The sequence below is a fragment of the Chroicocephalus ridibundus genome, chromosome 1, assembly GCF_963924245.1.
Source record: "Chroicocephalus ridibundus chromosome 1, bChrRid1.1, whole genome shotgun sequence".
NCBI lineage: Eukaryota > Metazoa > Chordata > Aves > Charadriiformes > Laridae > Chroicocephalus > Chroicocephalus ridibundus.
Window position 1 is genome coordinate 96,532,262 of NC_086284.1, and position 27,692 is coordinate 96,559,953.

Below are 27,692 nucleotides of genomic sequence, written 5' to 3' on the forward strand. Positions count from 1 at the left end.
CCAATAGTGAGATTAATTTATGCTTCAAGTTCTAACGCTAATCTTTAATTTAGCTCAATGCCTCTTCATCTAGCTGAGAGAGCTCAGTATCTCCTGACTCTGCTCTTTTGATCAAAGATGCTGTTCTTCAAGAGCTGTAACCCCCCTGCCCTGCAATCCAACATAGATTACAGCCCTACTTATTTGCATGAACAGGCCTGCTAGTAAAGATATTTTCTGTAAGCAGCCCTTCTTCCTTTTAGAGGCAGGGCATGTGTGCGGGAGGGTTGGGAAGCATTTACCTACCCTCCCTTTCAGGCACCTCTCTCCCGCGTGCAGTCGTGTCCTGTGGGTAGCACCCACTGCCGGTCACATGAAAGCTCCTCTGCAGAGCCCACTGCCGGGGCTGCAGACAGCCCCCAGCAGTATTTCAGTTCAGCCCACTGCTTGGAACTCAGCCTGTTCAATTTTGACGACTTGCAGATGGGAGAGTCCATGTGCTATTGGTTTTGGAACAGGGCACTTAAACGGTGTAGGAGTCTTTCCTTTTTAACTGGTGATAGTTCGGACAAGGGTTTTGAATGTTCAAATACAACCTGTCACTCTTCTGTTCCAGCTTTCATGTTTTGTTGTATAGTCGTATCTCACGTGTATAATGGCTGCTCATGTGTTCCTGTGTATTTTGATGGACTGAAGCAAGTTCAGAGGAAATCTGAGGCCCCTGAGCACACAAGGGTGTAAGGCAGAGGACTGCACACGTCCCAGACTCCAAACCTTTTCATCTCTCTCATTACCTGGTTCCCAGGTACTTTGATTTTAACACCACAGGACTCCTGCCTCAACTCTTTCTGGACCATCTTTTTTTACCTCGTCCCACCTTTTCAGTTGTGGGCTATGTCTCCTTTCCGTTACTTAATTCCTTTACCCAGATGGGATCGTCCCTCCGGAGGGTGTCATGGTGTGGCAGTGCACATGCCAGCCACTTCTAGGGCTCGTGGGGTAACAGGAAACCCGTGCGGGAACACAGATCCCATCTGTGATGTCCTGTAGCCTTTTGTTCCATGTTTGTGCAGCGTCTATCAGAGTAGCGTCTTATCTCAATTGCTGTGCAAATACACAGGATTACTTAGGAGAGTAGGGAGGATTAACTCCATAATTCATACAGATTGATGCTAACGAGAGCTTCTTAGGGAGGACGCTTCATAGCAGTCTCTTAGGTCTGCTTTTCTTCTGATCGCCCCAAAGTATCACCTGTGGGCTTTGAGAGCGTGGTTGGCAAACTGTAGTCAGATGTTACAGACCTCATCTGATGAAATTCCTGTCTGGGGGGAATAAACAAGCAGTGTTGTATGTTTTGCTTTAGGAAATTCAGAGATTAGCTAAGTCTGTGTTTTAAACCTCCTCCATAAACATACTCCAGCTGTGACAGTCCTGGGATCTGTACCCTCTTTTCTCCAAGCTGCAGTGCCAAAATAGAAACAGGCTTTTTCCTGGACAGGCTTTGTCCTGAGATGATCTCTTGGTTTGTGAATGTGTTCTGACTTGGCAAAAAACCAGTTGTTTAAAATATTCAGCATGACAGCTGTGAAACTGTACACACCATGGTCTGGTGACTGACCGGAGGAGTAACAAGTGCCCTCTGCAGAATGACACAGTCAACGCTGGCGTCAGTTCTGACAGCTCCAGCCTTGCTGGTTTGTGAACACATCACCCCTTGTCTTTTGGAGCCGAGAGATGGAGGTACAGTTTTTTCCATGAGTTAGAGAAGCAGGAGATGCAAGACAAAAAGCAAAGGTCATAGAATCCATTGGACAGCCTGGGAATGCGTTGGTGTTTGCATTGCAGTCTTGTGTGTGCAAGGCTAAAATAGGATACGTCTATGTGTAGCTTTATAGGGACAGAGTGCTCCAGTGATTTTCCTAGGCCGTAAACTTCAGATTTGATCGTGGTGTCTATTGGGTAAAGAACCCAATATTTGGGCTGCAAAGGCTTGTTACCAATTTGCCGTGCAGACCATTTGTATAAATCTTAATATAAGATATTCCTTTTGATGGAGAAGAAGGGCCAGCACTTACAACAAACCCTATGATAGTGCATTTATGCCAGTACAAGTCGGACAGATGAGCAACAGTATTTGGACGAAATTTCTGTAAGCTTCTTGGTGGCTACTGTAGACAGTACTGCACTGTAGAATTACATGTATTGTTAGTCCAAGTGGAAGTCACTGCTGTGCCCCCAGTTTAAACTCATATATAGCACTACAGATGTTGTGCCAGGATGGTTGGGTACTATAACGATGCCTCTTCTTTAGAGATGCTTATCTGCAATTTTCACTTATCCTTTCATGTGGACCTATAAATCCCAGGAGAAAGCATTGCATTTGCCAGGCTTATCAGTGGATTAAAGTTGGCAAGACAGTCGAAAACCCAGTCATTTCTTTTTTAGCTAGCTTATGATACATAAAGGAACTCTGAAGCGTTTCTTTTTCTGCCCAAATGAGGAATGTCAGATAGACTATTTCCCGCCTTTCCTCTCTTAAGAGTATGGCGTGGGAGGTCTCAGAAGTATAAAATTGCTTTTCCTTAATCAAAAAGACAAGAGTCTTGGAGCTTTAATAGAGACGTATTTTCTCCTCAAGAGTTCTCAAACATTTGCGCTACATTGGATTTAATGATACAGGAGTTTTAAAGGGGCTGAATAAATCACTTCTTTTGCTGTTCATCGAGTGAGACGTTGGTGATACAGCCTCCCTTCGGGATCTGGGAGACCTTTCAGGAAAAAACAGCGTTAAAACCAGACTGAGTTTACCGTGTTTAAAAAACAGCAGTGGAAAAACAGGCCTCAAATTCATAAATGTTACTGTTAAACACAAAAATGTCAAATGTGCATGAGGTCTCTTCTATTCTTGGAGACCTCGGTTATATTCGGTAAATATATTCAGTTACTAGTGGTAACTTGGAAGGCACTTAAGCGCGGGGGGGAGAAGGAGGGATGGCTAAGCAGAAGGCTGACAAGGGGGTGCAGCTGTGCGAGCACGCGTTGGCTGGCTGAAGCTGCGGCGCAGCAGCCGCGGGATGAGTTCAAGCTCTGGTAGGTCACAGCACAGTTTGTTCTTTCTGATCTACGAATCCCACACTTTGAGTGTGTCTGTGCTATGTTAATGGATTCCCTACCCAGCAGTGTGTGCATATCTTAATCAGGCACCGGTATATTTTATATGTCAATCATTGGGCAGCAACAATATACAAACATGCTGCTACATTCTCACCCGCTCGAAGAGGATTTTGCTTTGCAAAACGTAAAGCCAGGGGTATGTCACTGCGTCTTCCAACCCGGACTCTGAAGAGAGTTGTTAGTAACTAGTAAGGGCACAAATAGCTTTTGTTTGCTTTTCAGTTAGATGAAGCTTATGGTACGTTACCATGCAAACATTACAACCTGTATTTCCAGCATGGACACTCAGCTCTCATGCGTAGATGCTGTCAAGCCAGGGAGAAGGAAAATCAACGATGCTGAAAACGAATAAAACAATACAATTACATGCACTGCAAATACATCGCATCTGGTTTATTACCTACAACTCTTCTTCTGCAACTCCTCCCATCTTATTAATAAAACGTCCTTAAGGTTTCAAAGTGAAAAGCTCAGCAGTTAATGATGCAAAATGACAGCAGCAGAGTGATGATGATTTATACCACCCACAGATGAAGTCTGAAGGCTTTATTTACATGCTGCAAGACTGTTTGCACAAGGCTTTGCCCAATCTGGTGCATGGGAAATCTGGTGGTGAAACAATTTACTTGCATTGTGAAATTAAAAAGCGTTCTAAAGGCTTAAAGCATTAAGTGCTCTCTGCGTGCTGCTGTGTTACATTCATAAAGTACCCAAGCCTGGCTCTAATGGGCTGTAAACGAACTCTTGGTGAAAAATATATCAAAATAAAACTACAGACAGCCTGGGAGAACACCTTCCAGGTTCCTCATAAAGACTTCATGCCAATTAGCAAAGCTAGTCCCAGAGAGCACGTAACAGGCTTTACGCTAGACCTTGCGGATGCTGGGACAGGACTTTGTTTTTTACAATACCAGTATTTACACCGACGATGGGCTTGAGTGATGGGAAATGCAAGATTTGCAGTGAGAGCAGGGCAAATGGTATCATTTAGAAGGGAAGATAAACAAAATTGTTACTACCAAGAAAACGGGAAGTCAGAGCTGCGTGGGCTGAGTTCTGTCCTTACTTGGCTTCAGGGAATTATGTGATTTTATTCTATGACTCAGAGTTGTTTTTACAGCATTTGCGTCACCCAGAAAAGTTGAATCTGCATAAAGACCCAGCATGTTCCAGGAGAGAATATTTTGTTCTGTAATGTGAACTCACTAAAAGACACTGACAGCTTTCATGTTTTGCTTTTTTCTATTGTTATTGTCATTCAGGCATAACCTGCAAAATGTTTCAGAGCTATCAGGTTGTGTTACCACAGCAAGTACGTGCAGTATCAGAGAAGATCCTAACACTTGGAGAATCGTTTTACAAATCAGCAACAGTGAATTTAATTTTTTGAGAGAGACATAAGCTTTTAATTTGCCTCCTTCAGCCTCTGTTCACATGTGGAAAAAACAGCCTGTGCATGAACTAGGTAATTTAATCTTCCCCAGATCTGACCATGTTATTTCACTTGCAAAGCCTCACCCATTATAGGTGCCACAAATTATTCACTGCTCTGAAGTGTAAATGCTTGTGTTTTTCCGTCCAGGAGGGCTGATAGAGGATTTGGCACATAATGCTGTAAGAAGATAGCAGAACTGTAAGTAGGTGAGCTTGGGCATTGGTTTGAAGGTGCAGTAAATCCAAGCAAATCCAAATTTAGGGCTTTGAAGGCTGGATCGCAAATGCTGCGGCCCTGTGATGCAAAGTGCTGATCCAATATTGGCTCACTCTGCTTGTTCAGACGTGTTCAAGTGTTTCTGAGAAGTTATTTTTGTGCTGGCAGGCTTTATGAGTGATCAGGTGGTGTCTGCCCATGTGGCTCTGCGTTTCTACAAGGCTGGGTATCGTTTCTCTTCCTGCAGCTGGCATGGAGCTGTCGTAAAAGCACGATGCTGACAGAAACACCGCTCTGGCTAATTAGACAGAAATGAGGTTGTGTGCCCTCACCCAGCCTGGAGCGTGTTGGTGGCACCATACGGATTGGCTTTTCTTAACAGCCGTGGAAGAGCCTCAACCTCCCATCCATTGCTCAGCACGGAGTAACAGCTTGGACGCAACCAAAATCCCAAGCAAAATGAATTTTTTCTTGCTGCAAGTGCCTCGCACGTGTCCGAGGGAGGGCCGCTCACCTTTTTACCCCTGCTCTTTGCTGGAGGGTGCTGGCAGCAGACTTTGCCTCTAGTTCACTCTGTTGTTTGTTTGGCACTGAGCTCGGGCAGGAGGCTGCGTCATGACCCTGCGAGACATTTATGTAAAGAAAACTTCCTTCTCTTTCACCTACTAATTTCTTTTTTTTTCTTTTAGCAGTTGCGTTTTGCCTGTGGTCTGCTTTTGGCTTTTGCTTTTCATTTGCTCAGGTTTTGCCAAGATAACAGGCTGAGGCTGAGTAAGGCTGTCATCTCAGGCTGCAGCCTGGGAGGGGGAGGCACCGCGCTAATCTCCTGCTCTCTGTCTCGCCTCTTGTGTCCAGAGGAGAAGAAAATGAAGCTGACAAGATTATCAGATCCCATATCACCCCATCAGAACTGGTCACTCTGCAAATTCTTGGTGATTTAATTCCCCCATTTAATTAGTTCCTCTTCTAGAAACGATTAGCTCACATTAGAGATGAAATTACCTGTTAATTTTCCATTTGATAATTAGTGCTCTTCTAGGCCCTGGTTAAGCTTTCTTGCCTTACGTCAGATTTGTTCAAAAGCAGACACTTAAGTCTTTCGATTTGGGTTTCTGTTAATCTTCTTGTTTCCCATTTCATGTGTGGGAAGACAGGCTGCCTCGTAGTCAAGGCAGGGGTCTGATAATGCCAAAGGGGCCTCCTGGAGAGGTGGTTCCTTCCCCACCTCTGCTGTGGACTTCACATGTGTCTAGGAAAGATGAAAGACCAAAAAAAAAAAAACCAACCCAAATTAACTACAGTGCAAAACTTCGACCTTTGCAGCTTCTGCTCTGCTGGTGCCCAGAGTCTCTGAGCCTTGATTTTTTTATCTGCGCGAGTGTTTGTCAGGCACAGGGCCAGGGGCATAGCGTCCTCGAAAAGGGTTGCAGCAGCGAGGGCTGGCTGTGGGGGCTCTCACGATGGATGGGGAAATTTTCTTGGGGTCTGGTCTCTGCTCCTGAGGCTGCTTCTGCATTTCATCTACAGATTGGTTCAATGCGAAATGCAGAAGCTGTGCAGGAAACAGAAGGCAATGCTTCCCCCTCCTGCCGCCCCCCCGCATGTGTTTGCAAATCTCGGTGTCCTCTTTCAGTATGTTTCTGCCAGGCAGAAGCCTGCTGGCATTATTTATTAATTTTGCTGCACAGTGTCATGGTTTCGACAGGAGGGGGGGATAGTCCCCTTTTGATCCGTGCTAGTCCGTCACTTCTGTTGGTAGGGCACTTTAGGGGAGAGGGTGCTGAGGCTGAGGGTTTGTCTCTCCCCCTACGGTGGAAAGCAGAGAGCTCGGACCTGCCATTTATCAGGCGAGTGCTCAAAAAACCTCCTGGTTGTACAAACCTTGGGTGATGTTGCTCATGTTAACTATCGCTGCATGCCGCGGAGCACAGTTTATCCCTGCACACTCCCAGGGGAGGGGTGGAAGATGCTCTCTTCAGCCTCGCTTGGGCCAGAGGTGGGAACATTTGCCAAGGAGACTTGCCATCCTCACAAGCGGCTGCGGGGCTGGGCTCCCGACGAGAAATAAGGCGGAGGAGTGCACGGTCTGTGAGCAATGTCCCAGTGACACCTGACGGAGTGTATCTGGACTGGGCTGGTTGGTCATGCACAGGCATGACGGAGGAAAGGCAAACGCCCATCTGACTTTTATGAAAAGGTAGGCATGTTCGATGCTTAAATAAATGTTTAGATCTCCCCTAGCTGCTGCTGAAACCTCAAGACTCCCAAAGCACTTCTGTTCCTAGGTGTATCAAACATTCAGGCCTGGAGCCTCAAAGGTATTTCAGCTTCTGTGCTGCTGACATCCCCTCGCGTGGGGAAGGACCTACGCGTGCTCTTTTCCATACCCTGTGGCGAGGCCCGATGCTGTAGCCCTTCAGCTGGAGACCCTTGGGCAACATGCATCCAACCTGTAGCACTGGTAGGGTCCCTCAGACCTGATGGGATGCCCTGTCAAAGGCACCTACCGAGCATCTACCCAAAATATTGGACTGAGGGTGTCCCGGCTTAGTGCTTTAATTCATCACTTCCACTCTTTTTCAATTTTTAAATTGCACTGCTAAAAATCATAGCAGCAGCCCCAAGCAATGAAGTTCCCCTATCACATTCAAGGGCAAGGCAAGCATTTCTGTTACACCAGTGAGACCATTGCCCTGGTAGGAGAGATAGGTTGTGGACAGGCTGTCACCAAATGTGCCTGAGCAGCTGCTGCGAACACTCACCGAGTGCCAAGGAGGGAGAGGATGTGTTTTGGATGCCCTGGAGGTGCTGCTGGGCAGCAGGGTGAAGGGACGTGCAGCCCTGCATGGCCAGGCACGCTGACCCCTTCCCTGTCCCACAACCTCATGTGCCAAATGTGCGACCCCAGCACAACACAGTAAGTCCCAGAGGAGAAGTGTGAAAGCTCTGCTTAAATCAAAGGGAAATAATAGCCATAGTGAGAAATTCGGGGTAGAACACAGGTTCTTCTGAGGGCTGTGGTGTCTTGCAGATCACTGGTGTGATTTATTTTTAATGCTGAATGTCTAGCCCTCCTTCGCATTTCCCACAGCTTGGCTTGATCAATGCACTTCTGCAGCATCTCCCTCCCCTGCCCCATACGCGTGGTGTTTACCTCTTTATTTTCTGTTTCCCACCATACTTGCAGAGCAGATGTTCCCAGCTCTCTGTTATAACTCAAATTGGACTGTGTAGCTCAAACAACTTGTTGCAACACACTTGTTGCTAAAGCGCAGCTGTTAGAGCGCAGCTTTTCTGACAAGTGCAAAAGAGGGTTTCCCCCGGCTTCTGCAGGCTCCTGTGAACCTGATGCAACCTGGATGGCATCTCTAGATGCACCCTAGAAATGGTTAAGGGATTTGCAGGCTGCAGCTTTGCTGCTATCGAGCCAGCAGGAGTAGAGCTTTCTCTTCGTGTTGCCAGTTGCTAGGCTTGGGACTTAGTGCCAATCCTATCTGAGAGCACAGAATTTGCCCTGCTGCAGAGGAGCTATTTCCTCCATCACTGTCGATTTGATGTCACAGAGAAAGCTGTTGCGCCCCTTCTCTCTGCAGCTGGCAGGAAACAAAGCCTTTTGCATGAGCAGAAGTGATGTATTTTTGCGATCCATAAATACACCCCAGTGGGAGGGATTTGCTGTGTTTGCCCAATAACACGGCCACGGGGGCTTTTTTGGTGATGCCTTGGATTGGCACTGAGAAGTTGGCAGCAGCCCATAAAATCACAGGCAGGGAATCAGTGGGAAACAGATTACGTGGGGGTAAATCATAGAATCATAGAATGGTTCGGGTTGGAAGGGACCTTAAAGATCATCTAGTTTCACCCCCTGTGCCCTGGGCAGGGACACCTCCCACTAGACCAGGCTGCTCAAAGCCCCATCCAGCCTGGCCTTGAACACTTCCAGGGATGGGGCATCCACAGCTTCTGTGGGCAGCCTGTTCCAGTGTCTCACCACCCTCACAGTGAAGAATTTCTTCCTAATATCTAATCTAAACCTACCCTCTTGCAGTTTAAAACTGTTGCCTCTCATCCTATTGCTACAGTCCCTGATAAAGAGGCCCTCCCCATCCTTCCCTTAGGCACCTTTTAAGTACTGGAAGGCCACTGTAAGGTCTCCCTGGACCCATCTCTTCTCCAGGCTGAACAACCCCAACTCTTTCAGCCTGTCTTCTTATCTACCACAGTGTCTGTTCCCCTCCCTCCCCCAAGCTCTGTTAGCTTTAGTCATCTTAGACTTGTGCAAAAACTCTGCGTACATCAGGTGGTGGATGTTTGAGTAGCTGCATTACTGTAGCTGGAGAATCTAAACCCCTTGCAGATGAATTTGCTGGAGGCTTGGAGAAAGCAGCACAGCAGACAGCTGCTGCCAGTTGCGCTGGCAGCTCCCAGAGCAGCTCCCGGCCCCAGCGACTGCTCCATCTCCCCTCTGGTGTGCCCTGGAGCGATGCTGGGTTTCTCACCAGAGTTTCACGCACTACGTGTTTGGGCTCCCTGAGTTTCTTTGTCCTTTACCCATGACACATCCTTTCTTAGTGGTCCAACACATGCTGTTCAGGTGTGCTGTACTGTGTGAGGAAGCTTTGCTGATGCAGCTGCAGGGAGGAGCACCGGAGACTTTCTCATGCCCCTTTCCTTCGCTAGGAGGGGGTGCGGGTAAAAGATGCATATGTGGCTCTTTGTACTGTAGCATTAGCTGGAAAGAGGAGTTGGCCATAATGAACAGTTTTTCCTGAGTTCTCTTGCTGTGTTTTCAGCCCAGCCCTTTGACTGCTCTGGGCTTGATTATGCAGTGAATGCATTGCCATTTTGATTACATGCTCAGGAAGGCATGGTAAGTTCACTTAACAAATCTTCCACATCATCTCTAAGTGTACGCTGCTCTAACCTTCTGTTTAGTGTGCTGGTTATTATTGGAGTTTATTCCCGATTTGGTGATGGGTTCCTTTCCTATCTGCCAACATCTTTGACAGACAACAGAATTATCCTTTTAGATCTATTACCAGGTAATTACAGCTGCTTCGCATGATGGAGTGCTCCTTGTTACTTGGCGTTCAGAAGCGTTAGTCAGGCAGGGGAAAGCACCACGACAGGCAGAGCAAAAATCACATTGCAGCACAGTTATAGCCTCCCAGATCCCTCGATCCAAGAGTCCTAGGGCTTCTGGCTAGTTCTCCCCAAGTACCTGACCTGGCTACAGAGCAGGGTCCTGACAGAAGTGCCTAAGTTAAGCAGAGACAGGTAAGTGATGAACCTGCCCCAAATGCTGATGCTATATAGTGGGGAGAAGGTGGCACTGATCCTGTCATGGAAGTGGGAGAGATGAATCACCAGAAGGTGATAAACTGTCTGGCGAGGCCTGGGAGGGCTGTTGGCTTGGATAACATATTGCCTGTTGTGTGTTTAGTGCAGAAGGGCTGCTTCAAAAGGTGTTGGCGGTGCTGTGTTTAAGTTCCTTGTGCACTGCCCGTATGTAGCTGTGGATGCAATTTTATTAGGATTAATGGGCTCACTAGCCACTAAGGGGGACTTAAGCAGAGCTCACTGCTATGTGTCTTTGCTTTTGTGTGCATACCGCACAGCCTTCTCATTAGATAACAAGGAACTGCAAGCAGTCACTGCCTTGGGCGGCAGCCTGTGGAAAGCATGGTGTGAGGAGTTAGGCAGGACACGAGCAGCTCTCTGTTTATGACACAAGATAGAAATGACCCCACAGATGCCAAAGGGCTGGGGCAGAGCAGCTGCCCAGCTGCTCGTAAAAGTAGCGTGAGCCCGTACCCCCCTGGGCCTCCCCGGCTGTGCGTGCCCACACCACTGGCACCCTTGGACAGGCTTCAGCAGGGAGGGCAGGTTGGCTGGTACGGGTTGCTGCCAGCCTTGACTTTCCCTGTCCGCTAGCAGGACACGCGAGCAGCAGCTGCCCGCTCGGCCGCACGCCAGGCAAAAGCAGTGATGCAGCACAGCACGCTGAGCCCAGGGCTGCTCGAAGGCAGAAGCGAGAGCAGGGCTCCCCCACACCCCACAGAGAAAGACGGGCAACACAGCCCCCGCTCAGGCCTCACCAGCTGCTGTTCATCCCTGAAATGAGACATCTGAGCGTGGCCAGCCAGTTTTAGAAAGAAAAAAAAAAGTGTAATAGAAGCCAAGAGTCACAGCGCAGATGTGGGAGATGGAGATTCAAGTTCCTCTTTAGCTTTAGTTAATACAGCTCTGAGCCCAGCTTCCTTCTCCTTCCCCAAGGCTACTTTGGGTATTGTGGGGAGTCACCCAGTAACCCCCAGGATGTTTTTCGGCATTGCATCCATATACATGTATTGCAATGGGAAGCAGGATCTTTTCAGGTGAGTGCCCGGCCCGTTGCTGGTCCTTTTTAACTGGAAATGTTACTGTTTGATTAGCACAAGTGAGATGTGAAACCACATCCGCAGGATGGGCCAGGAGAGACCTCATGAGCTGGTGTAAAAGTCAGTGGCCTGGAAAGTCTTGGAGACGGTCTTTGTCCTGCCCCTGCCAGGCAGTGGGAGGATTTGACACTGATGGAGCTACAACCCCTCCCCTTGTTTCCTTGTCCCCTTTGCATGGGGTCTCTGTGATGTCTAACTAACTGGGCTGTCGGCAGAGGTTTGGGCTGACAGACGAACACATTAGCCTGCAGCTTGCTGTGCGCTGCATCTGCTTCAGTCTCCCTACCCTAGAGTGTGCTGTTCCCTTTCAGAAGATGTTCCTGCTGCAGCTGTGGGCTCCTGGGCCTCCGCTCCTGCTTCAGGGCTTGGCCATCGTGCAGCAGCTGGGCTGTAGTTTCAAATCTGGTGCCCACCTTGGCTGTCTCCTCTTTCTGCTGCTTTATTGGCTTTGTTTCCTTATGCTCCCTGTGGGTAAACGGCTTTTTGGTGGCTATTTCTTGCCAAGTGCTGCTGCTGGCCTCCCTGTCTCATCCCGGCTTCCTCCTGACCTGGACCAGGTGGTGAAGAGTCCCCCAGAGTTACTCCTGCAGGTGTTCCACAGTCAGCTGAGCCCTGAGACAAGGCAGCTGCTGGGCTGCTTTGCCCTTGGACTGGGTATCATGATGTGCCCAGCACTGTCTGTGCACTCAGTCTATGGGTAGATGTCCACCCAGGGCTGTGTCTGCACTGGGGCCCAGGCTTCAGCAGGAAAATCTGGTTTTCTGGCAGTGCCCAGGTTTTTCTGGGAGCTGCTGGCACAAGGATGGGCTGAGGTGCCTCAGAGCTCACGTAAAATCAAGGGATGGGGGGGTAGGCTGTTAACGGGTCCTTGGAGAGGGATTGTAGATACAGGGTCTCTTCCTAAGCACGCACACGGCTGTGCAACAGGTTGGGCTGAGGAAACCATCCCCACTCAGACCAACCCAGCAGCCAAAAACAAAATGCAGTTTTCACCTAGATCAGCTCTGCGATGGCAGCCCGCTGCTGGTGGTATGCCTGCACGCCTGCACCGCCGTGGGGACATGGATCAGGGTGGTGGCTGCTGCTGGGGTGAAACGGCTGTGGGGCTACTGTGTGCCTGGGCTACCCAGGCCAGAACGGTGAACACAAAACCAAGTGATGGGCTGTTCTTCAGTCTGTCATGTCTTGCCAGAGAAGTTGGTCAAAGCTTGGACAGTTTATGTACACCCAGCAGAACAAATCTGGACACTCGGCAGAGGCTGCTGCGGGGAATGAGGGGCCAAAGTTGGTCTTTGGGGTGAGATGGGTTTATATCCGAAGGGCTAAAATGCAGGTACCTAACCTTCTCCTTGCACATGGAGGTCTTCAGCTCCGTCCCAGGCTGCCACCACACCATTCAGCCCCCATGGTGCTGCTGGGGAGGCAGGGAGCAGCCAGAAGAGCTCCTCTCCAGAGAACTCACTGCTAAGACACCATCGTGCAAGCCCATGGAGGCTTTCCGAAAGCATGGCTGGCCAAGGCAGCGCTCACTGGCGGGGTCTCCTGGAAGAGGGGGATGTCCTCCACACTGTGCTGCCTAGTGTCCATCCCCTCCTTCTGACCCTGCAGAGGTGGGGAGGGGTGGTGGGACCGGCGGGGAGCGAGCAGCTCCCCGGAGGACCTCTGGCAGCACAAACAGGCAATGAAACACAAACAACCAACTCCATATTTGTCATCTGGCTTTAGGGAAGAAGTACAATGTTTTCACCTGTCATGGTTTTGGCCAAACTGGCCAATGGCTGGCGACAGATTCTCCCCCACAACCTCTCGTACACGGAGAGGAGGAGGAGAGATAAAGAGATTTACGAGTTTAGAAGAAACTAAACTACTTTAATGAAATTTTAATAATAAAATAAGAGGAAAATAATGAAAATAGATACAGTATATACAAAACCGTACCAAGCTCCCAGGATGATGTCACCGGCAGGCACTGGGGAAGTCCCAGGCTGGACTCAGCGACAGGTAGGAACTGGGTTCCGGAGTTGGAGTCAGGAACACACGGATCGGGATCAAAGGCAGATGAACAGACAGGGTCCTCCTCGGATGTCGTCCATTGAAGGAAGAGAGTTGACCCTTTGATCCCTCAGCTTTTATACTGAGCATGGGGCAGATGGGATGGAATACCCTGTTGGTCAATTTTGGGTCACCTGTCCTGTCCGCTCCCCCCTGCAGGTGGGACCCCTCTACGCTTTTCCGCTTCTGACCCTCTAATGGGACAAGTAACGAAATTAGCTGACCTCGGTTGTTTCAGCAATAAGTGTAAGCAAGAGCCTCTCTGCATACCATTCCTTGGCACAAACTGCCTTATCACTCTGAACGAGCCGTTTTAGACACAACGTGCTGTTAATTTCAGAGAGATAGAAGAGGCCTAGCTAAGAAGTAAAATTACTGAACAGAAAGTTGGTTCTGTTTTGCCTCAAACCAGGACACCACCACATAAACACAGTTTCCCCAGTCAGATATTTGACCATACTGTAGCAGTTTTGCTCCCCTTTTTGTCCCTCTTTGCTCTTCTGGGACCAAGCTGCACCAGCTGCCGCTTCTGGCACGAGGCGCAGCAGCTGCCTGAGGGAGCCATTTTGACAGCCCGGAGATGCCATCGCTGGTGGCAGCCCTCCTTGCTGAGGATACACAGGGAGGACATCACAGGGAGCACCACAGCAGCTTTCCCTTCCCAGGGGTTTCATGAGGCAGCATGGGTCTTCTCCAGCTGGGGTGAGACCAGCCAGCCCAATGAGGGCATGGCACAGCAGCTTGAGGAGGGTGGGCAGGCTGCGATGGGGCTCCAACACCAAGCAGAGGGCCAGTGACAACGTGCAACCTGCATCACCCAGGCCTGGCAGGGACCCACGGCCATGGGCTGGGTTGAAATGGGAGTCCTGGGCCCTCGGGCAGGGGTGGGGGGTGGCTCCAGGGGAGACCCCTCCCTAAGATGGCTGTTGTGCCCTCAGGGCCCTGGAGCTTCATGCCTGAGCAAAGTCTGGGGGCCTGAGCCTCAGTCCAGACAAAAATGAAGCCCCCGCCTGCAGAAGAAAAGCTGTCCTCTCTTCTGAGCGAGGGAAAGGTTCCTAACTCCTTGCTCTTGAAGTCTTGGTTGCCTCCTCAGCTGCTTCTCCATCTCCTGTAATCAGCAACATGGTGCCTGCACCGAGCGCTATTTCTGGTGGTGGCGTAGGCTGTGCTGAAGTTGCAAACCCCAGCATGGCTGCGCTGGTCCGTCCCGTCCGCTTGCAGCACAGCAGTTCCCTCCGTAGAGGACTCCTCCTCCCTACCCCAAACCAACGCCATCTGGAGCTGGGTGATGACCCTACACGCAGCCCAGGTCCCATGGCTGAGAAACGCTGAGGCAGCTACTTCAAAGGTCACCCCAGCGATTCTGTGAGGAGCAAGACAAGCTCCGATGTGCAACACAGCCGCTGCTGTGAGACGAGGGGAAGTATGCACCGAGCTGTGGCTGCTGTGGTCATTATTACAGAAGCTCAGGAAACCAAAGGCCCGGGCAGGCGGAGGGGCTCGGGCCCTCTGCGGTGCTGGGGCCCCACCCCCCCTGCACCAGTCTCATGAATGCAAGTAGCTCTTAGAGAATAAAAAACAGGGTAGCGAAGATGTTCAGTAGACAGCGGAGTCAGGCGAGCAGCTCTGCCTCTTCACTGCTGAAAGGAGGGCAGCATTTGGCTGGAAGTGTCCGGACAGGTGATGCTTGGGATCTAGCTTATGCCGGGGCTGGTGTCTAATGATGTGGAGGTGTCCCAAAAGCTGCATGCCCTTGGCTGCCTTGTCATCCTGTTGGTGAAAATGGGCACTGTTTAGGGCCATGATGGCCCCACAGGCTAGAGTGGGTGAGACGAGACCTCTCTCACCTTCAGTTAGGTGAGAAGAGTCCCACTAGCTGTTTTTAGCCAACCTTTGAAAATAAAGAGAATATTTCAACCTGCATCTGAACCAGAAGTGGTGGCTAGCGATCATTTTAAATCATATGAGTGCTTGTTGATAAAGATAGGAGCTACATTTGGCTCCTTAACCCACTGTCACATGAAACGTCCCCGGCCACAAAGAATCGTGTTGTTAGAAGCAATGGTGCATCAAGTCTGTGCAGGCTTGCCCTCACTGCCAGCTCGCAAAGCTGTGCCAAGGCTTATGTCCCCAGCACACACTGCCGGAGTGGAGCCAGCTCCTCCGGTCAAGGCTGAATTCTCCAAATTCTTTCAGTGGAAGATCAGATGTAAACATCTATTTATTTTTTTTTCCAGTGTCATCATAGCTCTGCTGCTTTCTGGGCTCAGCTCCACTACTAGATTGACCTCTGGCTTCTCTGAGTTCCCAGAGATTAAAAAGGGCAGGACAGGTCATGAAGAAGAGCCCTTGGTGGCAAAAAAAAACATTGCAGAGTTGCAGTAGCAAGGTCTGTAGCTTCCGAGTCTACTTCAAGCCCGGCAGCCACAGCAGCTTCCCAGCCCTGAGTGTTTGCAGCGTGCTCAACCCTCAGCATTAACCAGCCATGAGTCATGCTCTGAAAAATGTTGAGGCATGGTTTAAAGCCCAAGTTTGTTTCTTTTAAGAATAAACGCAAGGCTTCTTTATGTACCCTCTGGTATTTAAGTTTTTCTACCTAAGATGACTAGAAACTCCTCCTTACCAGGCCTCTTTCTCACATTGTCATGCCCTTTCGGGAACAAGGGTTATCAGGAAATGAATCAGGAGTGGCAAGAGCTGGCAGAGGTTCACAGGAGCTCGCTGGGTGGCAAGCTTGGTGCTCTGCTGAAGCCACTCGTGGGGGCGATGGTCCCTGACTGGCTGGCTGCCTGCAGCAGCAGACTTTCTTAGAAACCGTGACCTCAGTGTGACTCCCACCTCCAGCTCCTCTTGCCTCCCCCCGCGCATATGCTGAGACGTTCTTATCTTCTCGGTGCTGTGGTCTGGAGGTACACAAGGCTCCTGCCCATAGATGATGCCCAGAAATATAGTGTTGTAAGCCCTGGAGCTGCTGCTGGCGGCCAGGCAGGAGCTCCAGGTGTGGCAGCACAGGGTGAGAGGTGAGGCAGTTGCTGGGAGGGCTCATACTGGGGCAGAACATGGGCTGTTTCATCTGTTCCTATCTCCAGCCACAGTAGAAAAGGCCAAAGTGGGGCTGGGCTTGATCACCAGACCAGCTGCAGCCACTGAGCTATGTATGTGGGATGCTGACGGCAGAGCTGCTGTCAGAAGCTCCTGCAGGAGCTAATAGTATCTGCGCTGGTCTACGGCGAGGCTGCCTGTTGTAGTAGCTCTTTGAGAGGTGTTCCCTGCCAGCCTTCCTCCAGCTTCTGCTAGAGCCTGCTTCGGCAGCATTGCTAATGACATTGCTGCTGCTGATTTTACAATAGGCACCTACTGCCATTGTCCTCCTCCCTACCCAAAAGTGACTGCCGAGGTGCATAGTTTAACAAGCCCCCTCAAGCCCCCAACCTACCAGCCCCCCCTCCGTTGTACATGGCAGAGGTTCACAGGGTCCTTCTTAGGGGATGCGTTTTGCCAGGTCCCACAAGCTGCCCCTCTGGGGTGGGTGGCTCTGCAGATCACTAAAGCACTTTCCAGAGCTCAGAGGTCCTTCATGTCCCCTCCCCACCAGTCCCTAACTTGCAGGTGGAAGAAGAGCACTGAGGCACGGGAGAGCCCCAGAGCCTCAGCAGAACTGTGGTGCCTCAGTGCAGATCAGCCCCTCCTCGTGTCTGACGACAGATTTAGTACTGCGGTGCAAACCAAGCAGCAGGTCTAGTCCCTGGGGAGCTGCTGACTGATCACATGCCAAACTGTCACCAAGTCCCATGTACCCTCCTTGCCTACTGCCTCCACCCCTTGGGTACAGCATGTACCCATGCTGGGGAAATACTGGGGAAAAAGGATCTGGGAAAAGCACTTCCCCCTCCTCCCCCCTCCCCCCCCCAGTTTTCTTCGTGGACGAAAGGCCAGTGATCTGCTTTCTGCTATCAGACAGGTTGTGGTTTCCTGGTATTCCGGCACCTTCAGACAAAACATCAGCTGCCCCAGTGCTGGCGAGCGCCCAACTGGTGCCACTTCTGTCCCCACAAGGTCTCCGGCAGCTTCAGTTCTGCGGTGGAGGCTGCAGCACCCCTGTGTGTGGCTTTGCAAATCTCTTTCCTCCTCTGTGCAAAGCAGCAGCGGTGCAAAGTGCAGAAGTGCAAAGCTGGGGAGTTGGTACAACAAGGTGGTAGGGAAAGGTATCCTTCAGATAAAATCAGTGCTATGTGGGTCACCCCCTTCCCTCCAGCCTGCCCCCCAGCACCAGCCTGCTTACACTCAATTTAGACAGACACGAATTTCCTGAGGTGCCAGCCAGCTGCCTTAAGACTGAGGGAAAGCCAAAACAAAATAAACCTGATGGAGCTGTGTGCTTTTTTTTGCAGGAAGAGCCAAGCAGCAGCAGGCTGGTTCCCAGCTGAATCTTTCCTGCTGTATCAAGCATAAATTCATCAGGTATTCCATTTCCTTAAAAAAAAAAAAAAAAAAAAAGCAAACCCAGAATAATTCACTCAGAAATAGAGTAGAGCTATTTTTCCCTCTGACATGGTGAATGCAATTACCTAAGGCATGGGAGGCTGAAATAACTCACTTATTCAGCCCCCACTCTCCAAAGAAACCATCATCATTCTGTCAGAAAAGGCTTTAAAAACCAATTCACATCCTGAATGCTAAAACATCGCCACATACAGAACCTGTCCTTATGATTTCCACGCACCAGCTGCAGCATCACAAGCAAAGCACGCACATAGGCAGGACAGAGTTGGTTATTATCCAGCCCATATACACCATGCAAGCTCCCTGTGTTTGCTGACCCTTCTCCCAGGGCTGTTGGCATCTCCTTGTCCTTCAGGAGCAATTCCCAGCGAAGTAAAGCTCACCGGCATCCTCTTAGCAGCGTGTGAGCCATGCTGGGGCTGGGAAAGTTTGCATGGGGGAGGAGAGTCCCAAGCTGTGTCGGTTTGGAGAGCTCAACGAAGGGAAACCATAAGCCCGTGCTTGCTCCCAAATATAATAACATTTGGGCTGCGCCCTCCGCTTCCACCTCCTCTGCCATTATATAATGGGGAGTGGAGTAATGACTTTCAGCAATGCTGTCTGAATGGTAGCAATCCAATTCTGGACGGTATCATTTTGTTTGTTTGTTTGTTTGTTTGTTTGTTTGTTTGTTTGTTTTTAATGGCGGGGGGAGAGTAAGTTGGCAGAGGGGAGAAAGCGTCAGTTTGGTATGTCTGCAATCCCTGTTTTGCTTGGGGAGCTTTAGAGGACAGACACATTCTTCCATCTCCGCTAATCCTCCTCTGATACAGAGGATTTTCCTGCCATTAAATGATAGCTTGCGAGAAAAAAATGCCAACTTTTCAGAGACTGACTCGTATGGCTAATGGCAGCCTCATGAGCCGGAGGGAGGACACAGCCACTGCCGGGCTAGGTAAGCAATGTATCTAACATGATTTCTGTTGGGAATTTGAGTTTTGGCTGTTTGATGCTAAGCTGGTTACGCTCCTCTGTACCAGCACCTATTTCCTGGGGAGATGGCCAGTGTCTTACTGTTGGTGATCTTTTCCCATCTCAGATGATAGGAACCTGTCCTTGGCACGGCTGGTGGGAAGAATGTGGAGGAGCTTGTAAAAAGGTGTAGCACAAAGCTGCAGGATTCCCTGAGAAGGTCAGTGGTGGAAGAAAGATGCTCACCAGGAAGGTGCTGGGGACTTCTTCAGTTTGAAAGCATGTGGAGAAGAGCTTTTTCTTTGCTCTTCCTTTCTAAACACAGACCTTATTGTGGGAAAATGATGCAGGGAAATGACAGAGGATGAAACCTGTCTCTGCTCTTCCTGTGTGCTTTTAGATCCCTCAAGTTCGCTTGCCAGACCTGAAATGTCACTAGTGAATAATCAAGGTAATGTTTGCCATCATTTTAAATGGTGAGTATACTCTTATTCTGCGTTACCCAATAGTGGATTACAGAGATCGTTTGAAAAGGTGTAGGTTAAATACTCAATTATTGCAATCATTGTCTCTTTACCTTTCTGAAAACTCTGCAAACATTTTTTCAGTCTCTCACTCTTCCTTTCAAATACTGAATTACAGCAGTATTTAAAAGAGCAAAAGACATCATCCCTGGATGGAATTTTGTTTATTCCTTATTGCCGTATTTCACCCTTTTTCTTAAACCCCTGTTTGAGCACCGTGTGTCAATGAGTTGGAGGCATCTTCCAGCTCTGCCCTGTCCGCTGCCATGGTGTAAAAAGCAAAGAACATCTCTTTTTGGGGAAGGGGAAGGAGTAAGGAAGGAGAGGTGGGAATGTTTCATGCTGTGTTGGTCAGAGGAGATCTGGCCAACAGCGGAGATCTGAGCTCCTGTGCTCTGAGCAGTGTCTCTCCCGAGGGTTTGATGGGGTTCCTTTGCAAGAAAAAGAGAAATTGCTACGAAGACTGCGGTGCTGAGGGGCTCCTCTGAGCTCCTGTTGCCAGGGGATTGTTTTCTAGTTGGATGGTCCTCAAGTGTTTGTTTTCTGTGTACTGCACAACGCAGAGAGACACACTTGTGAATAGAGATTTTAGAAGTGTGCTGTGAAATGCCACTAGCAAAAGACCCAAGTTTGGCACTGAAACACCCTTGGGTAAAAGGTGAACAGGCTGGCTACGGTGTGGGTACAGACATTTCCTTTATCAAGCAATTAGAGAACAAGCAGGGAGGGGAAGGATGGGACGTGGTTAGCAGCGTGCTCATTCCTATGCTGCACACAGTGTACACAGCTGCTGGAGGAGGTCTCCTCTGAAGGCCAGAGATGTGACTGAGCTTGGGGTGACTGTAGCTAAACATTGAACTTGCTTGGGACAACCTCACATATAGGACAGCCTATGCACATATGCCCCTCTGGATGTCACCCTGAGCCCACATAAGGCTCCCGTTCCAGCAGCAACACTTGCATCCATCCTTTCCAGTCAGCCACCTGAGGTCAGACATTTGGGAACAGGCAAATCCTTAATCTGTCTGGCCTTCAGTTTATGTAACTGCCCAACAAAAACAACATATGCCCCTGTTTGCAAGCGACAGTGTGATCTGGGGCAAAGGGTAGCGAATGAGGCAGCCCCTGGGCAGCCTGCATGAAGAAAGAGCAATTAAGACGGCGTCTTGTTCCCCCTCTTGTCCTTAGGCTCCTCGCCTGTTGTCTACCCAGGGCCCTGGCTGAAGGGCCCTTTCCTTTAGCCATGGCTGTTAGATAAGGGCTCAGGAAAAAGAAGAAGAACATACAAACAAACAAAATGACAACCTGTTTAAAAGCCTTTCCACCTCTTAAGAGTCCTTCACTATCATTTATCCTGGAAGTCATGCTGTTTTGCTAATTCTTTAGTCACAATTACATAGCCAGATTTGATGGGACCTGAATTTCGATAAAGAGGCCACAGCTGAAGTCCTTCTGGGATGCTCCCTCCATGTATCTAAATCCTTCTTCTACATGCAGTGCTCAGGTTGGTTCAAAGAGAACCAGGCTGGGAAGCTCCTGGGTTGATGTCCTGTCAATAAGGACCTGCCCAGCAACTGGTTTTGCAAGTCTCCTGCTTGAAGAAGACACAGGCAGCATAAACTCATAAATACAGTACTGTGCCTGTTGCATTTAAAAAGGATGGAGAAAGGGCAGAGCAATTGCACTTCAAACTGTAGTTTGGTCCGTACGTTAAAGCCTTAGGGGCTGCAAAAATAAAAGCTTGATGCTTCCTGGGATATCACCTCACAAGTTTGTCTCGATAAAAATGTCCATTGGGAATACAGCTGTAGTGGGCAATTGCTGCGCTGCAAATCGGTGGGGAGAGGCGGCCCGGCTGCTGGGAGCGTCCCTCTCCAGAGAGTCAGCAGGAACGTGGGGAAACCCTCTTCCCTGTGCCTCAGCCCTTGGGGCTACCAGGCACGCAGCAGCAGCAACGGGATCCCAGCAGTGCTGTAATAAAGGTGGCTGTTGGTAAAGATGGTATCTCATGTCTTGTTGAAGAAAATATGAAAGGCTTGTGCTTGTGTGGGAGCCAATAAACTGCAGCAGAAAAACCAGTCAGTAGCAATACCACTGCTTCCTGCTGGTGACTACATGGAGAGTTCGCTGGTGTGCCTTCTCATTTTGTTGAGTGGCCGGTAGGATATGCCCTTGAGACCAGTTACAAAATGAGCTCTGCCTTCAGTTTTTCCTCTCTAATGAGTTTATTTCGCAGATGTCTGGTTGACCGGATGCTTTTCCCCCACAAAAATGCCTGTCCCTGGAGATTGATGTCTCCTGTTCCTTTCATTCTTCTCTGATTTGTCCCCAAGAGCTTTTACCTTCTCTTCCTCTTTGTACGTCCACCTGCATGGGCCTAATTTGAAAAGAAACCACAACAGCCACACACCTCCCATGCCAGGCCGATAAAAGGACAAAGCAGCTGCTCCCATCAAGAGTAAGACATTGTCACAGCTGTCTTGAGAAGTGGCAAAACAGTAAAAACTGTGCTAGAGCTGCACAGTGTCTTAGCTATGGTGAGATCATGAAGAAAGCAGCTGACCAATATCCCTTAATTTGTTTTTCTTCATGCCTTTCTACCAAAATACAAAGGGAGTGTGTTTTTAAACACTGTACTGCATCCTTAGCAGCTGATAGTTCCCTTTCAGTGCTGCACCCGCTCATGGCTCTGGTGGAGAAATGTTAGGTTGAATGAACAAAGAAAAGAAAAAAGCAAAAGGCATGAATTTGATGTGCCCCAGGGAACTAACTGATCTGCCTTGCCTGCTGCCGGACACAACCCATCCGCAGCTGCTGGCCTTCGAAGCATATCTTGGCCTGCTTCCTGGCCAAACCATGTCCCTGTCAGCTTGCAGAGAGACCAATCACAGAGACACTGAGAAATACTTCAGTCTAGGTGATTCCTCATCTTGGGGACAGAAATTAAACAGAGATGATGTTCCAGATGACATTTTATATATATATACTTTTATATATATATATCTATATATACACACACACCTTCTCAGAGGGTTTAAAAACCCCAATAGAAGACTTTTAGGAATCTTTCACGAGAGCTCCTCAGTCAGCATTGGCGTACAAGTAGTGAGTGGCAATTAGCCTGGCTAGAAGGAAGGCAAAGACAGCGTAATTTGTTTTTCCTGTTGTGATTAATATATTTTCTAACACCGCATCCTGATTCTCTCCTCCCATGCCTCCATGGGGATGGCGTGTTCCTCTCTGTCAGTGATCCTTTGGGTCCCCCACGCCCAGGCGGTGTGGGCCTGCGTGCGGTCCTGCCCTGCCAACTGCGTGTGCACCCAGGAGCGGAGCTGCTCCGTCCTCTGTGATCGTGCCGGTCTGGGGCAGATCCCTAGCAAGTTCCCTTGCGAAGCCTCCTCTATCAACCTGGACAAAAACAGTATCAAGTTCCTCTCCGAGAGGGCCTTTGGGAACTTGCCTTCCCTCAAATCCCTGTCACTCAACCACAACAATATCTCCTTCATCACCCCAGGGGCTTTCAAGGGACTGCCCAGCTTGACCGAGCTGAAGATGGCCCACAACGAGTACATTCGCTATCTCCACACGCGGACTTTCACTGCCCTCAGACGGCTGGTCAAGCTGGACCTGGCGGACTGCAATCTTTTCAACATCCCGGACAGGATCTTCATCGAGCTGCCTGCTCTGCAGGAGCTCTTCTGCTTTCAGAACAACTTTCGGAGGATCCCAGGTGCCATCAGGGGCATGGAGAACCTGACCCACGTTTACCTGGAGAGAAACAGGATCGAAGCGGTAGCCTATAACTCCCTGCAGGGCCTGACCAAACTGAAATACCTGAATCTGCAGGACAACAGGATAAATGTCATTCATGAACGAGCTTTTCAGGGCTGCCAGAAGATGGAGTACCTGTACCTGAACGACAATTTGATCAGTGAGCTTCCAGAAAACTCCTTCGATGGTCTGAGGTGCCTGAAGATGCTCAACCTGGGGGGGAATTTCCTCAGGAATGTTTCCAACACCTGGTTCAGGGACCTGGGGGAACTGGAAGTCCTCTACCTGGACCGCAACAGGATCAACTACATTGAGGAAGGGGCTTTTGAAAACCTCACCAGCCTTGTCGCGTTGCACTTAAACAGCAACAACCTGACGACGCTGCCCTTTTCTGTCTTCCAGCCAGTGTACTTCCTCGGGCGGCTGTACCTCTTCCGCAACCCCTGGGAGTGTGACTGCCGCATCGAGTGGCTGAAGGAGTGGATGGAGAATTACAGGCTCGTCAGGGATATTCCCTGTGCCTCCCCCTCCTCAGTAGCTGGGATTGACCTTATGGACGTACTCTATGAGAGATCGCCAGAAGGTTACTGTCTTGACCCAGGGGAGCTAAACATCACATCTGAAGGCCCGACCCCAAGTGAAGAGCCTTGGTCTACCACAGAGAGCAAGTTCAACAGCCTTATCTCCAAACTCTTGCTCCAGATGGGTATTCCCGAAGAGGTGGCAAACACCACTGAAGTCTACAGTAACACCACACAGTTGGTTGGACTGACTGATGGGGTTTCTTCTGGGATGGGGGAAGACAGTGTCGAGGCTGTCCCCTTCTCTTTTTACCTCCCAGTACTTTTTACAGTGCTTGTTTTGCAGCACAAATAGTCCAAGGGCTGCCTGGAGCATGGGTCCTGCTTAAGCATTTAGTCCCTATACCTACCTAGTCATTGGGGAAAGGTTCGTATCGCTGGCCTTGGATACATATCTGGCTTCAAACTCTCCTGGGTTGGGTTGGTTGGATCTGGCTCCAGATTCCCCTGGGAGCTGGTGGGATCTGGTTGAAAGCTGAGTCCCACCCACTCTGGGTGAGAAAGCTGCCCTGTGGGGTCTCAGAGCCCCCCAGACACTTGCAGAGCTGTGTGGAAGACGAGCAATGAAAGAATGGCAGTAGGGTTGTTTCACTTAGAGACACGCGATGTCGCCTGCTGGGAGCAGAGAGAAGACGGTTCTGTGTGAATGGTGGTGCAGCGCTGTTTATTCCAGTGGGGCTGTCCTGGGCAGCATCCCGGGATGCAGCACTAGCCCTAGTGAGAAGGAGAACAGCATCTGGGAAGGGCACCTGCCCCGGGTGGGTCTGGGACAGACAGAGTGTTTTGGCCATGACTACAGACAGGATTTTGATCCTTTCTCCCCCTGCTACCCTGGCACAGGTGCAGGAGAACCCAAGACAGACCCATGTTCGTCAAAACATTCGTCTCTGAGGAAAAAGCTATTGCAATATAAGAGTTCACTTATTAACATCTATTTCAAATGTGTATTTATTTTTCAATGAATCCATCATCTCAAGGAATATATTAGTTTTATTTGTAGATTATTTCATGGCATGACAGCATGGGCAGAGCAGGGAGATGACAAATGCAGCAGTAACTATTTTGTATTTCCACCACTAATACTGCATACCACGTCATACTACGTTGTACTAACCAACTATGCCGTCCTTTTCTTTTATATGGCATCTTACATGTTTATTCTTTGAAATCTTCAGTGAAAGCTGCTACTGTGACCAGAAAGAATTAAGTTATCTCTATCAGAGCACATTAATAAAATAATTTGATATTTTGCTCTCAAAAATAAACTGCTCAAAAATATATTTTCTTCTTTTGAGATCCTTGAATTACTCCGGTGGTTTTTTTGTAGGCTACTCAAATGGGTACACATGAATGTCCTTTTTATGGTCTAGAGCAAATGGCAAGCTATTTATTGCGGCATAATGAATAGACACTTTGACTTAGAACATGACTATGCTTACATTTATGCTAAGTAGCAATGCTTTATAAAAAGTAAGTGACTATATAGAAATACACTTCTGTGATATTTAAACTATATTCATTATACACAGCTTATCATACTATGGTGTACATGTTCATGTGAAATGATACAACATATAAAATCCTTTATTACTGCTAAAATGTCATGAAATGGGAATAAAAATGAAAATGAATTAAAAAAACCCTTTCAAACATTTTCCTAAACCTTTTTTTTTCCCCCAATCCCTGCGTTTTTCTGAGCGATTCAACACAAATGTGACCTCCACCCCTGCCCCGGCTCAGTCCCGGTGGGTGCTGGAGCAGCAGCGGCAGAGGGGGAGCCACCCTGGCTCAGGTTTTGCTAAGCTGGTGGTTCAGCACGGACAACATGTTGGCTAAAAATGACGGAGGGTGGCTGCCCTTGTCTCTGCCCCTTCCCCCAGCCACACGCTGGTGGGTGCCCAAAAACCTATGCAAAGGACAGGCCAGCTCAAGAAGGACTTCGGGCATTGAACTCCTGAAAAATGGCGGGTAACGTACAAATTCAGTGCACAAAGACTTTTTCTTAGCAGTTCCCGTGCCCCCCTCACATCTGTGATTGGGAGTCTGGGAGAACTGGGGAAATAAATAAACTTTTTCAGAAAGGTCTCACTGCTTCAGCGAAGGTGCCCTGGGTCAGGTCTGTTCACCCTGGCCGGGCCGGGCCAGGCCAGCCGTAAGCCAGAGTTAATGCCCTCGGCCTCAAGCCGCGCTGTCACCCCAGCGCGTCTGTGAACAGGCCCACGGACGGTCCCACAGCCCGCAGGGTAAACGTCTCTGTCGGAAGCCAACATCACCCCATGCACAAAATCACTGCGCGCTCCTGAACTCCCACGGTGGCTGCCACGTGAGACAGGGAAGCTGCTTTTTTTCTTTTTTTTGCCTGCCCATTTTGCCAGCAAAAAGGTGGCATCTCCAGCGGCATTGAGCCACGTGGCTTGGGGCAGCCTGCTCTGGTCTGCAGCACCCTGTCCGAAAAGATCTACTGCTTTCGAATTAGCACCAGCAATGTCTAGAGGAAAGCCGAGTACAGGGAAAACCGAACCCTCCCTGTTGCGATGGCTCCTCAGCTACCCGTAGCTCAACCACAGTTTTTCCCCAGGGAAGGAAGATGCCAGATGGTTTGATAAATGCCTATTTGACCTGTTCCATGAACTAAATTCAATGAGTTTGGATTTCCAGGCTATTTACGAATCCATTAATCTTCTTAAGTGCTAAATTCATCTGTGTATTATAAAAGGCTGTTTTTCAAACCTAGTCCAGCCCGATGCTGTACAGGCGTATTATGTTAAGGATGCCTTTACAAGAGCAGTATTTCATCCTGTCAGGGAAGGTTTATCAATAGGCTTGGCACAGATGGTAGGATATTGGGCACAAATGGCTGTATTTCACTTCCTGTAAGTACGGATGCCTCATGAGCGAATTGTTTTTATAACCCACATTTTCATTTTCTGCACCAAAATACATTAGAGCTGAAGATTGTCTTACTGTGCAACTGTTGAATACGGGCTTTCACGTTAATTAGTGTTTCAAAGATGTTTCTGTGTCATCTGCAGGAATGGCAGATCTGAATGTGAAGCACCTTAAAATGTAGGTTTTTAGCAGAGATGGCAGTGTCAGGTGACAGACAAGGGGACTGTATATCGTACTTTACTGTGTGACAACGGGCCAGTGACCTTGGGCATCGATCATGTATCTTGTAGTCAAACACCCTAACTGCTTGCCCCAGAACGCTTTCCCCGTGCTGCTGTAATACAGCTGCGGCTGCCTAGAAAGTGCGTGGCTGGCATCGTGATGCATGTAATGGGCTTTCAGCTTCCCTCCAGTAATGGGGACAGACTTCATGCTCTCCTGCTCCGAAATCCTGCTCCCCACTCTGAGATGAGCGATCAGCAATGTGCGTTTCCAGCCGTACAGGGCATCCGGCACGTGAGTGCTCCCAGTCGATCAGGAAAAGCCCGTGAGCCTGTGCATTTCTCTCGCTTTGCTCCTCTCGCCTCCGGGTTGCTCTTCCCTCATAATCCTCTTTCCTCAGCTCAGGCATTGGCTTTTGCATGCACTTACCTGGAAGAGCAGCAGCCTTCTGGGAAGGACAGTGAAGTACGGCCCCTCAAAAGCCCTGGCACAACTTCCAGCACTGCGAAAGCTTGGATCAGATGGGAAGTGCCCAGTTCATTCTTTCACGTTCCTTGTTTCTGAGCTCTTAGCAAAGGGCTTGTTTCACCGATTACATGGGTAGATGCCAACTCACGATTGCATATTTTTTTTGTCTTTGTTTTGAATCTATTGATTGGAAAACAAGTTAAATTAGGGATCTGCCTTTTGCATGAATAGTTTGACTTTTTTATTTTCTTGGACAGGACTCCTGCTGCAAAATTGTGCTCCAGCTGGTAAACCCGAACCAGCTGTTGGTTACAAGTCCATGGCTCAGAGTCCCTTCACAAATCAATGCTGTTTTCAAAATCTGCCTCTAGACTAAGGCACCTCCAGAGATGTCAAAGAGCCTCAGGCCAAGCCCCGCTGAGATGCCAGTCTCAATTTACGCTGGCTTTGGGACGTCCATGTCACTGTGCCAGAGGCCGAGGTACTC

At 49.2% G+C, this 27,692-nt stretch overlaps 1 protein-coding gene across 7 annotated transcripts; it reads left to right on the forward strand.

The window, feature by feature from the left end:
• Positions 1–17,744: 17,744 nt before the first annotated feature.
• On the forward strand, positions 17,745–25,176 carry NYX (nyctalopin). 7 transcript variants are annotated; one of them, XM_063344065.1, is made up of 4 exons: positions 17,745–17,757; positions 18,612–18,733; positions 18,878–19,201; positions 22,522–25,176. In XM_063344065.1, the coding sequence occupies exons 3-4, from the start codon at positions 19,105–19,107 to the stop codon at positions 23,919–23,921; spliced, it is 1,497 nt and encodes a 498-aa protein (XP_063200135.1). In that variant the 5' UTR covers positions 17,745–17,757; positions 18,612–18,733; positions 18,878–19,104; the 3' UTR covers positions 23,922–25,176. The 7 variants fall into 7 exon arrangements, with proteins under 7 accessions (XP_063200135.1, XP_063200119.1, XP_063200161.1 ...); XM_063344049.1 differs by lacking the exon at positions 17,745–17,757 and having other exon boundaries at positions 18,378–18,970; positions 19,076–19,201; XM_063344091.1 differs by lacking the exon at positions 17,745–17,757 and having other exon boundaries at positions 18,378–18,970; positions 19,151–19,226.
• The last annotated feature ends 2,516 nt before the right edge of the window (positions 25,177–27,692 follow it).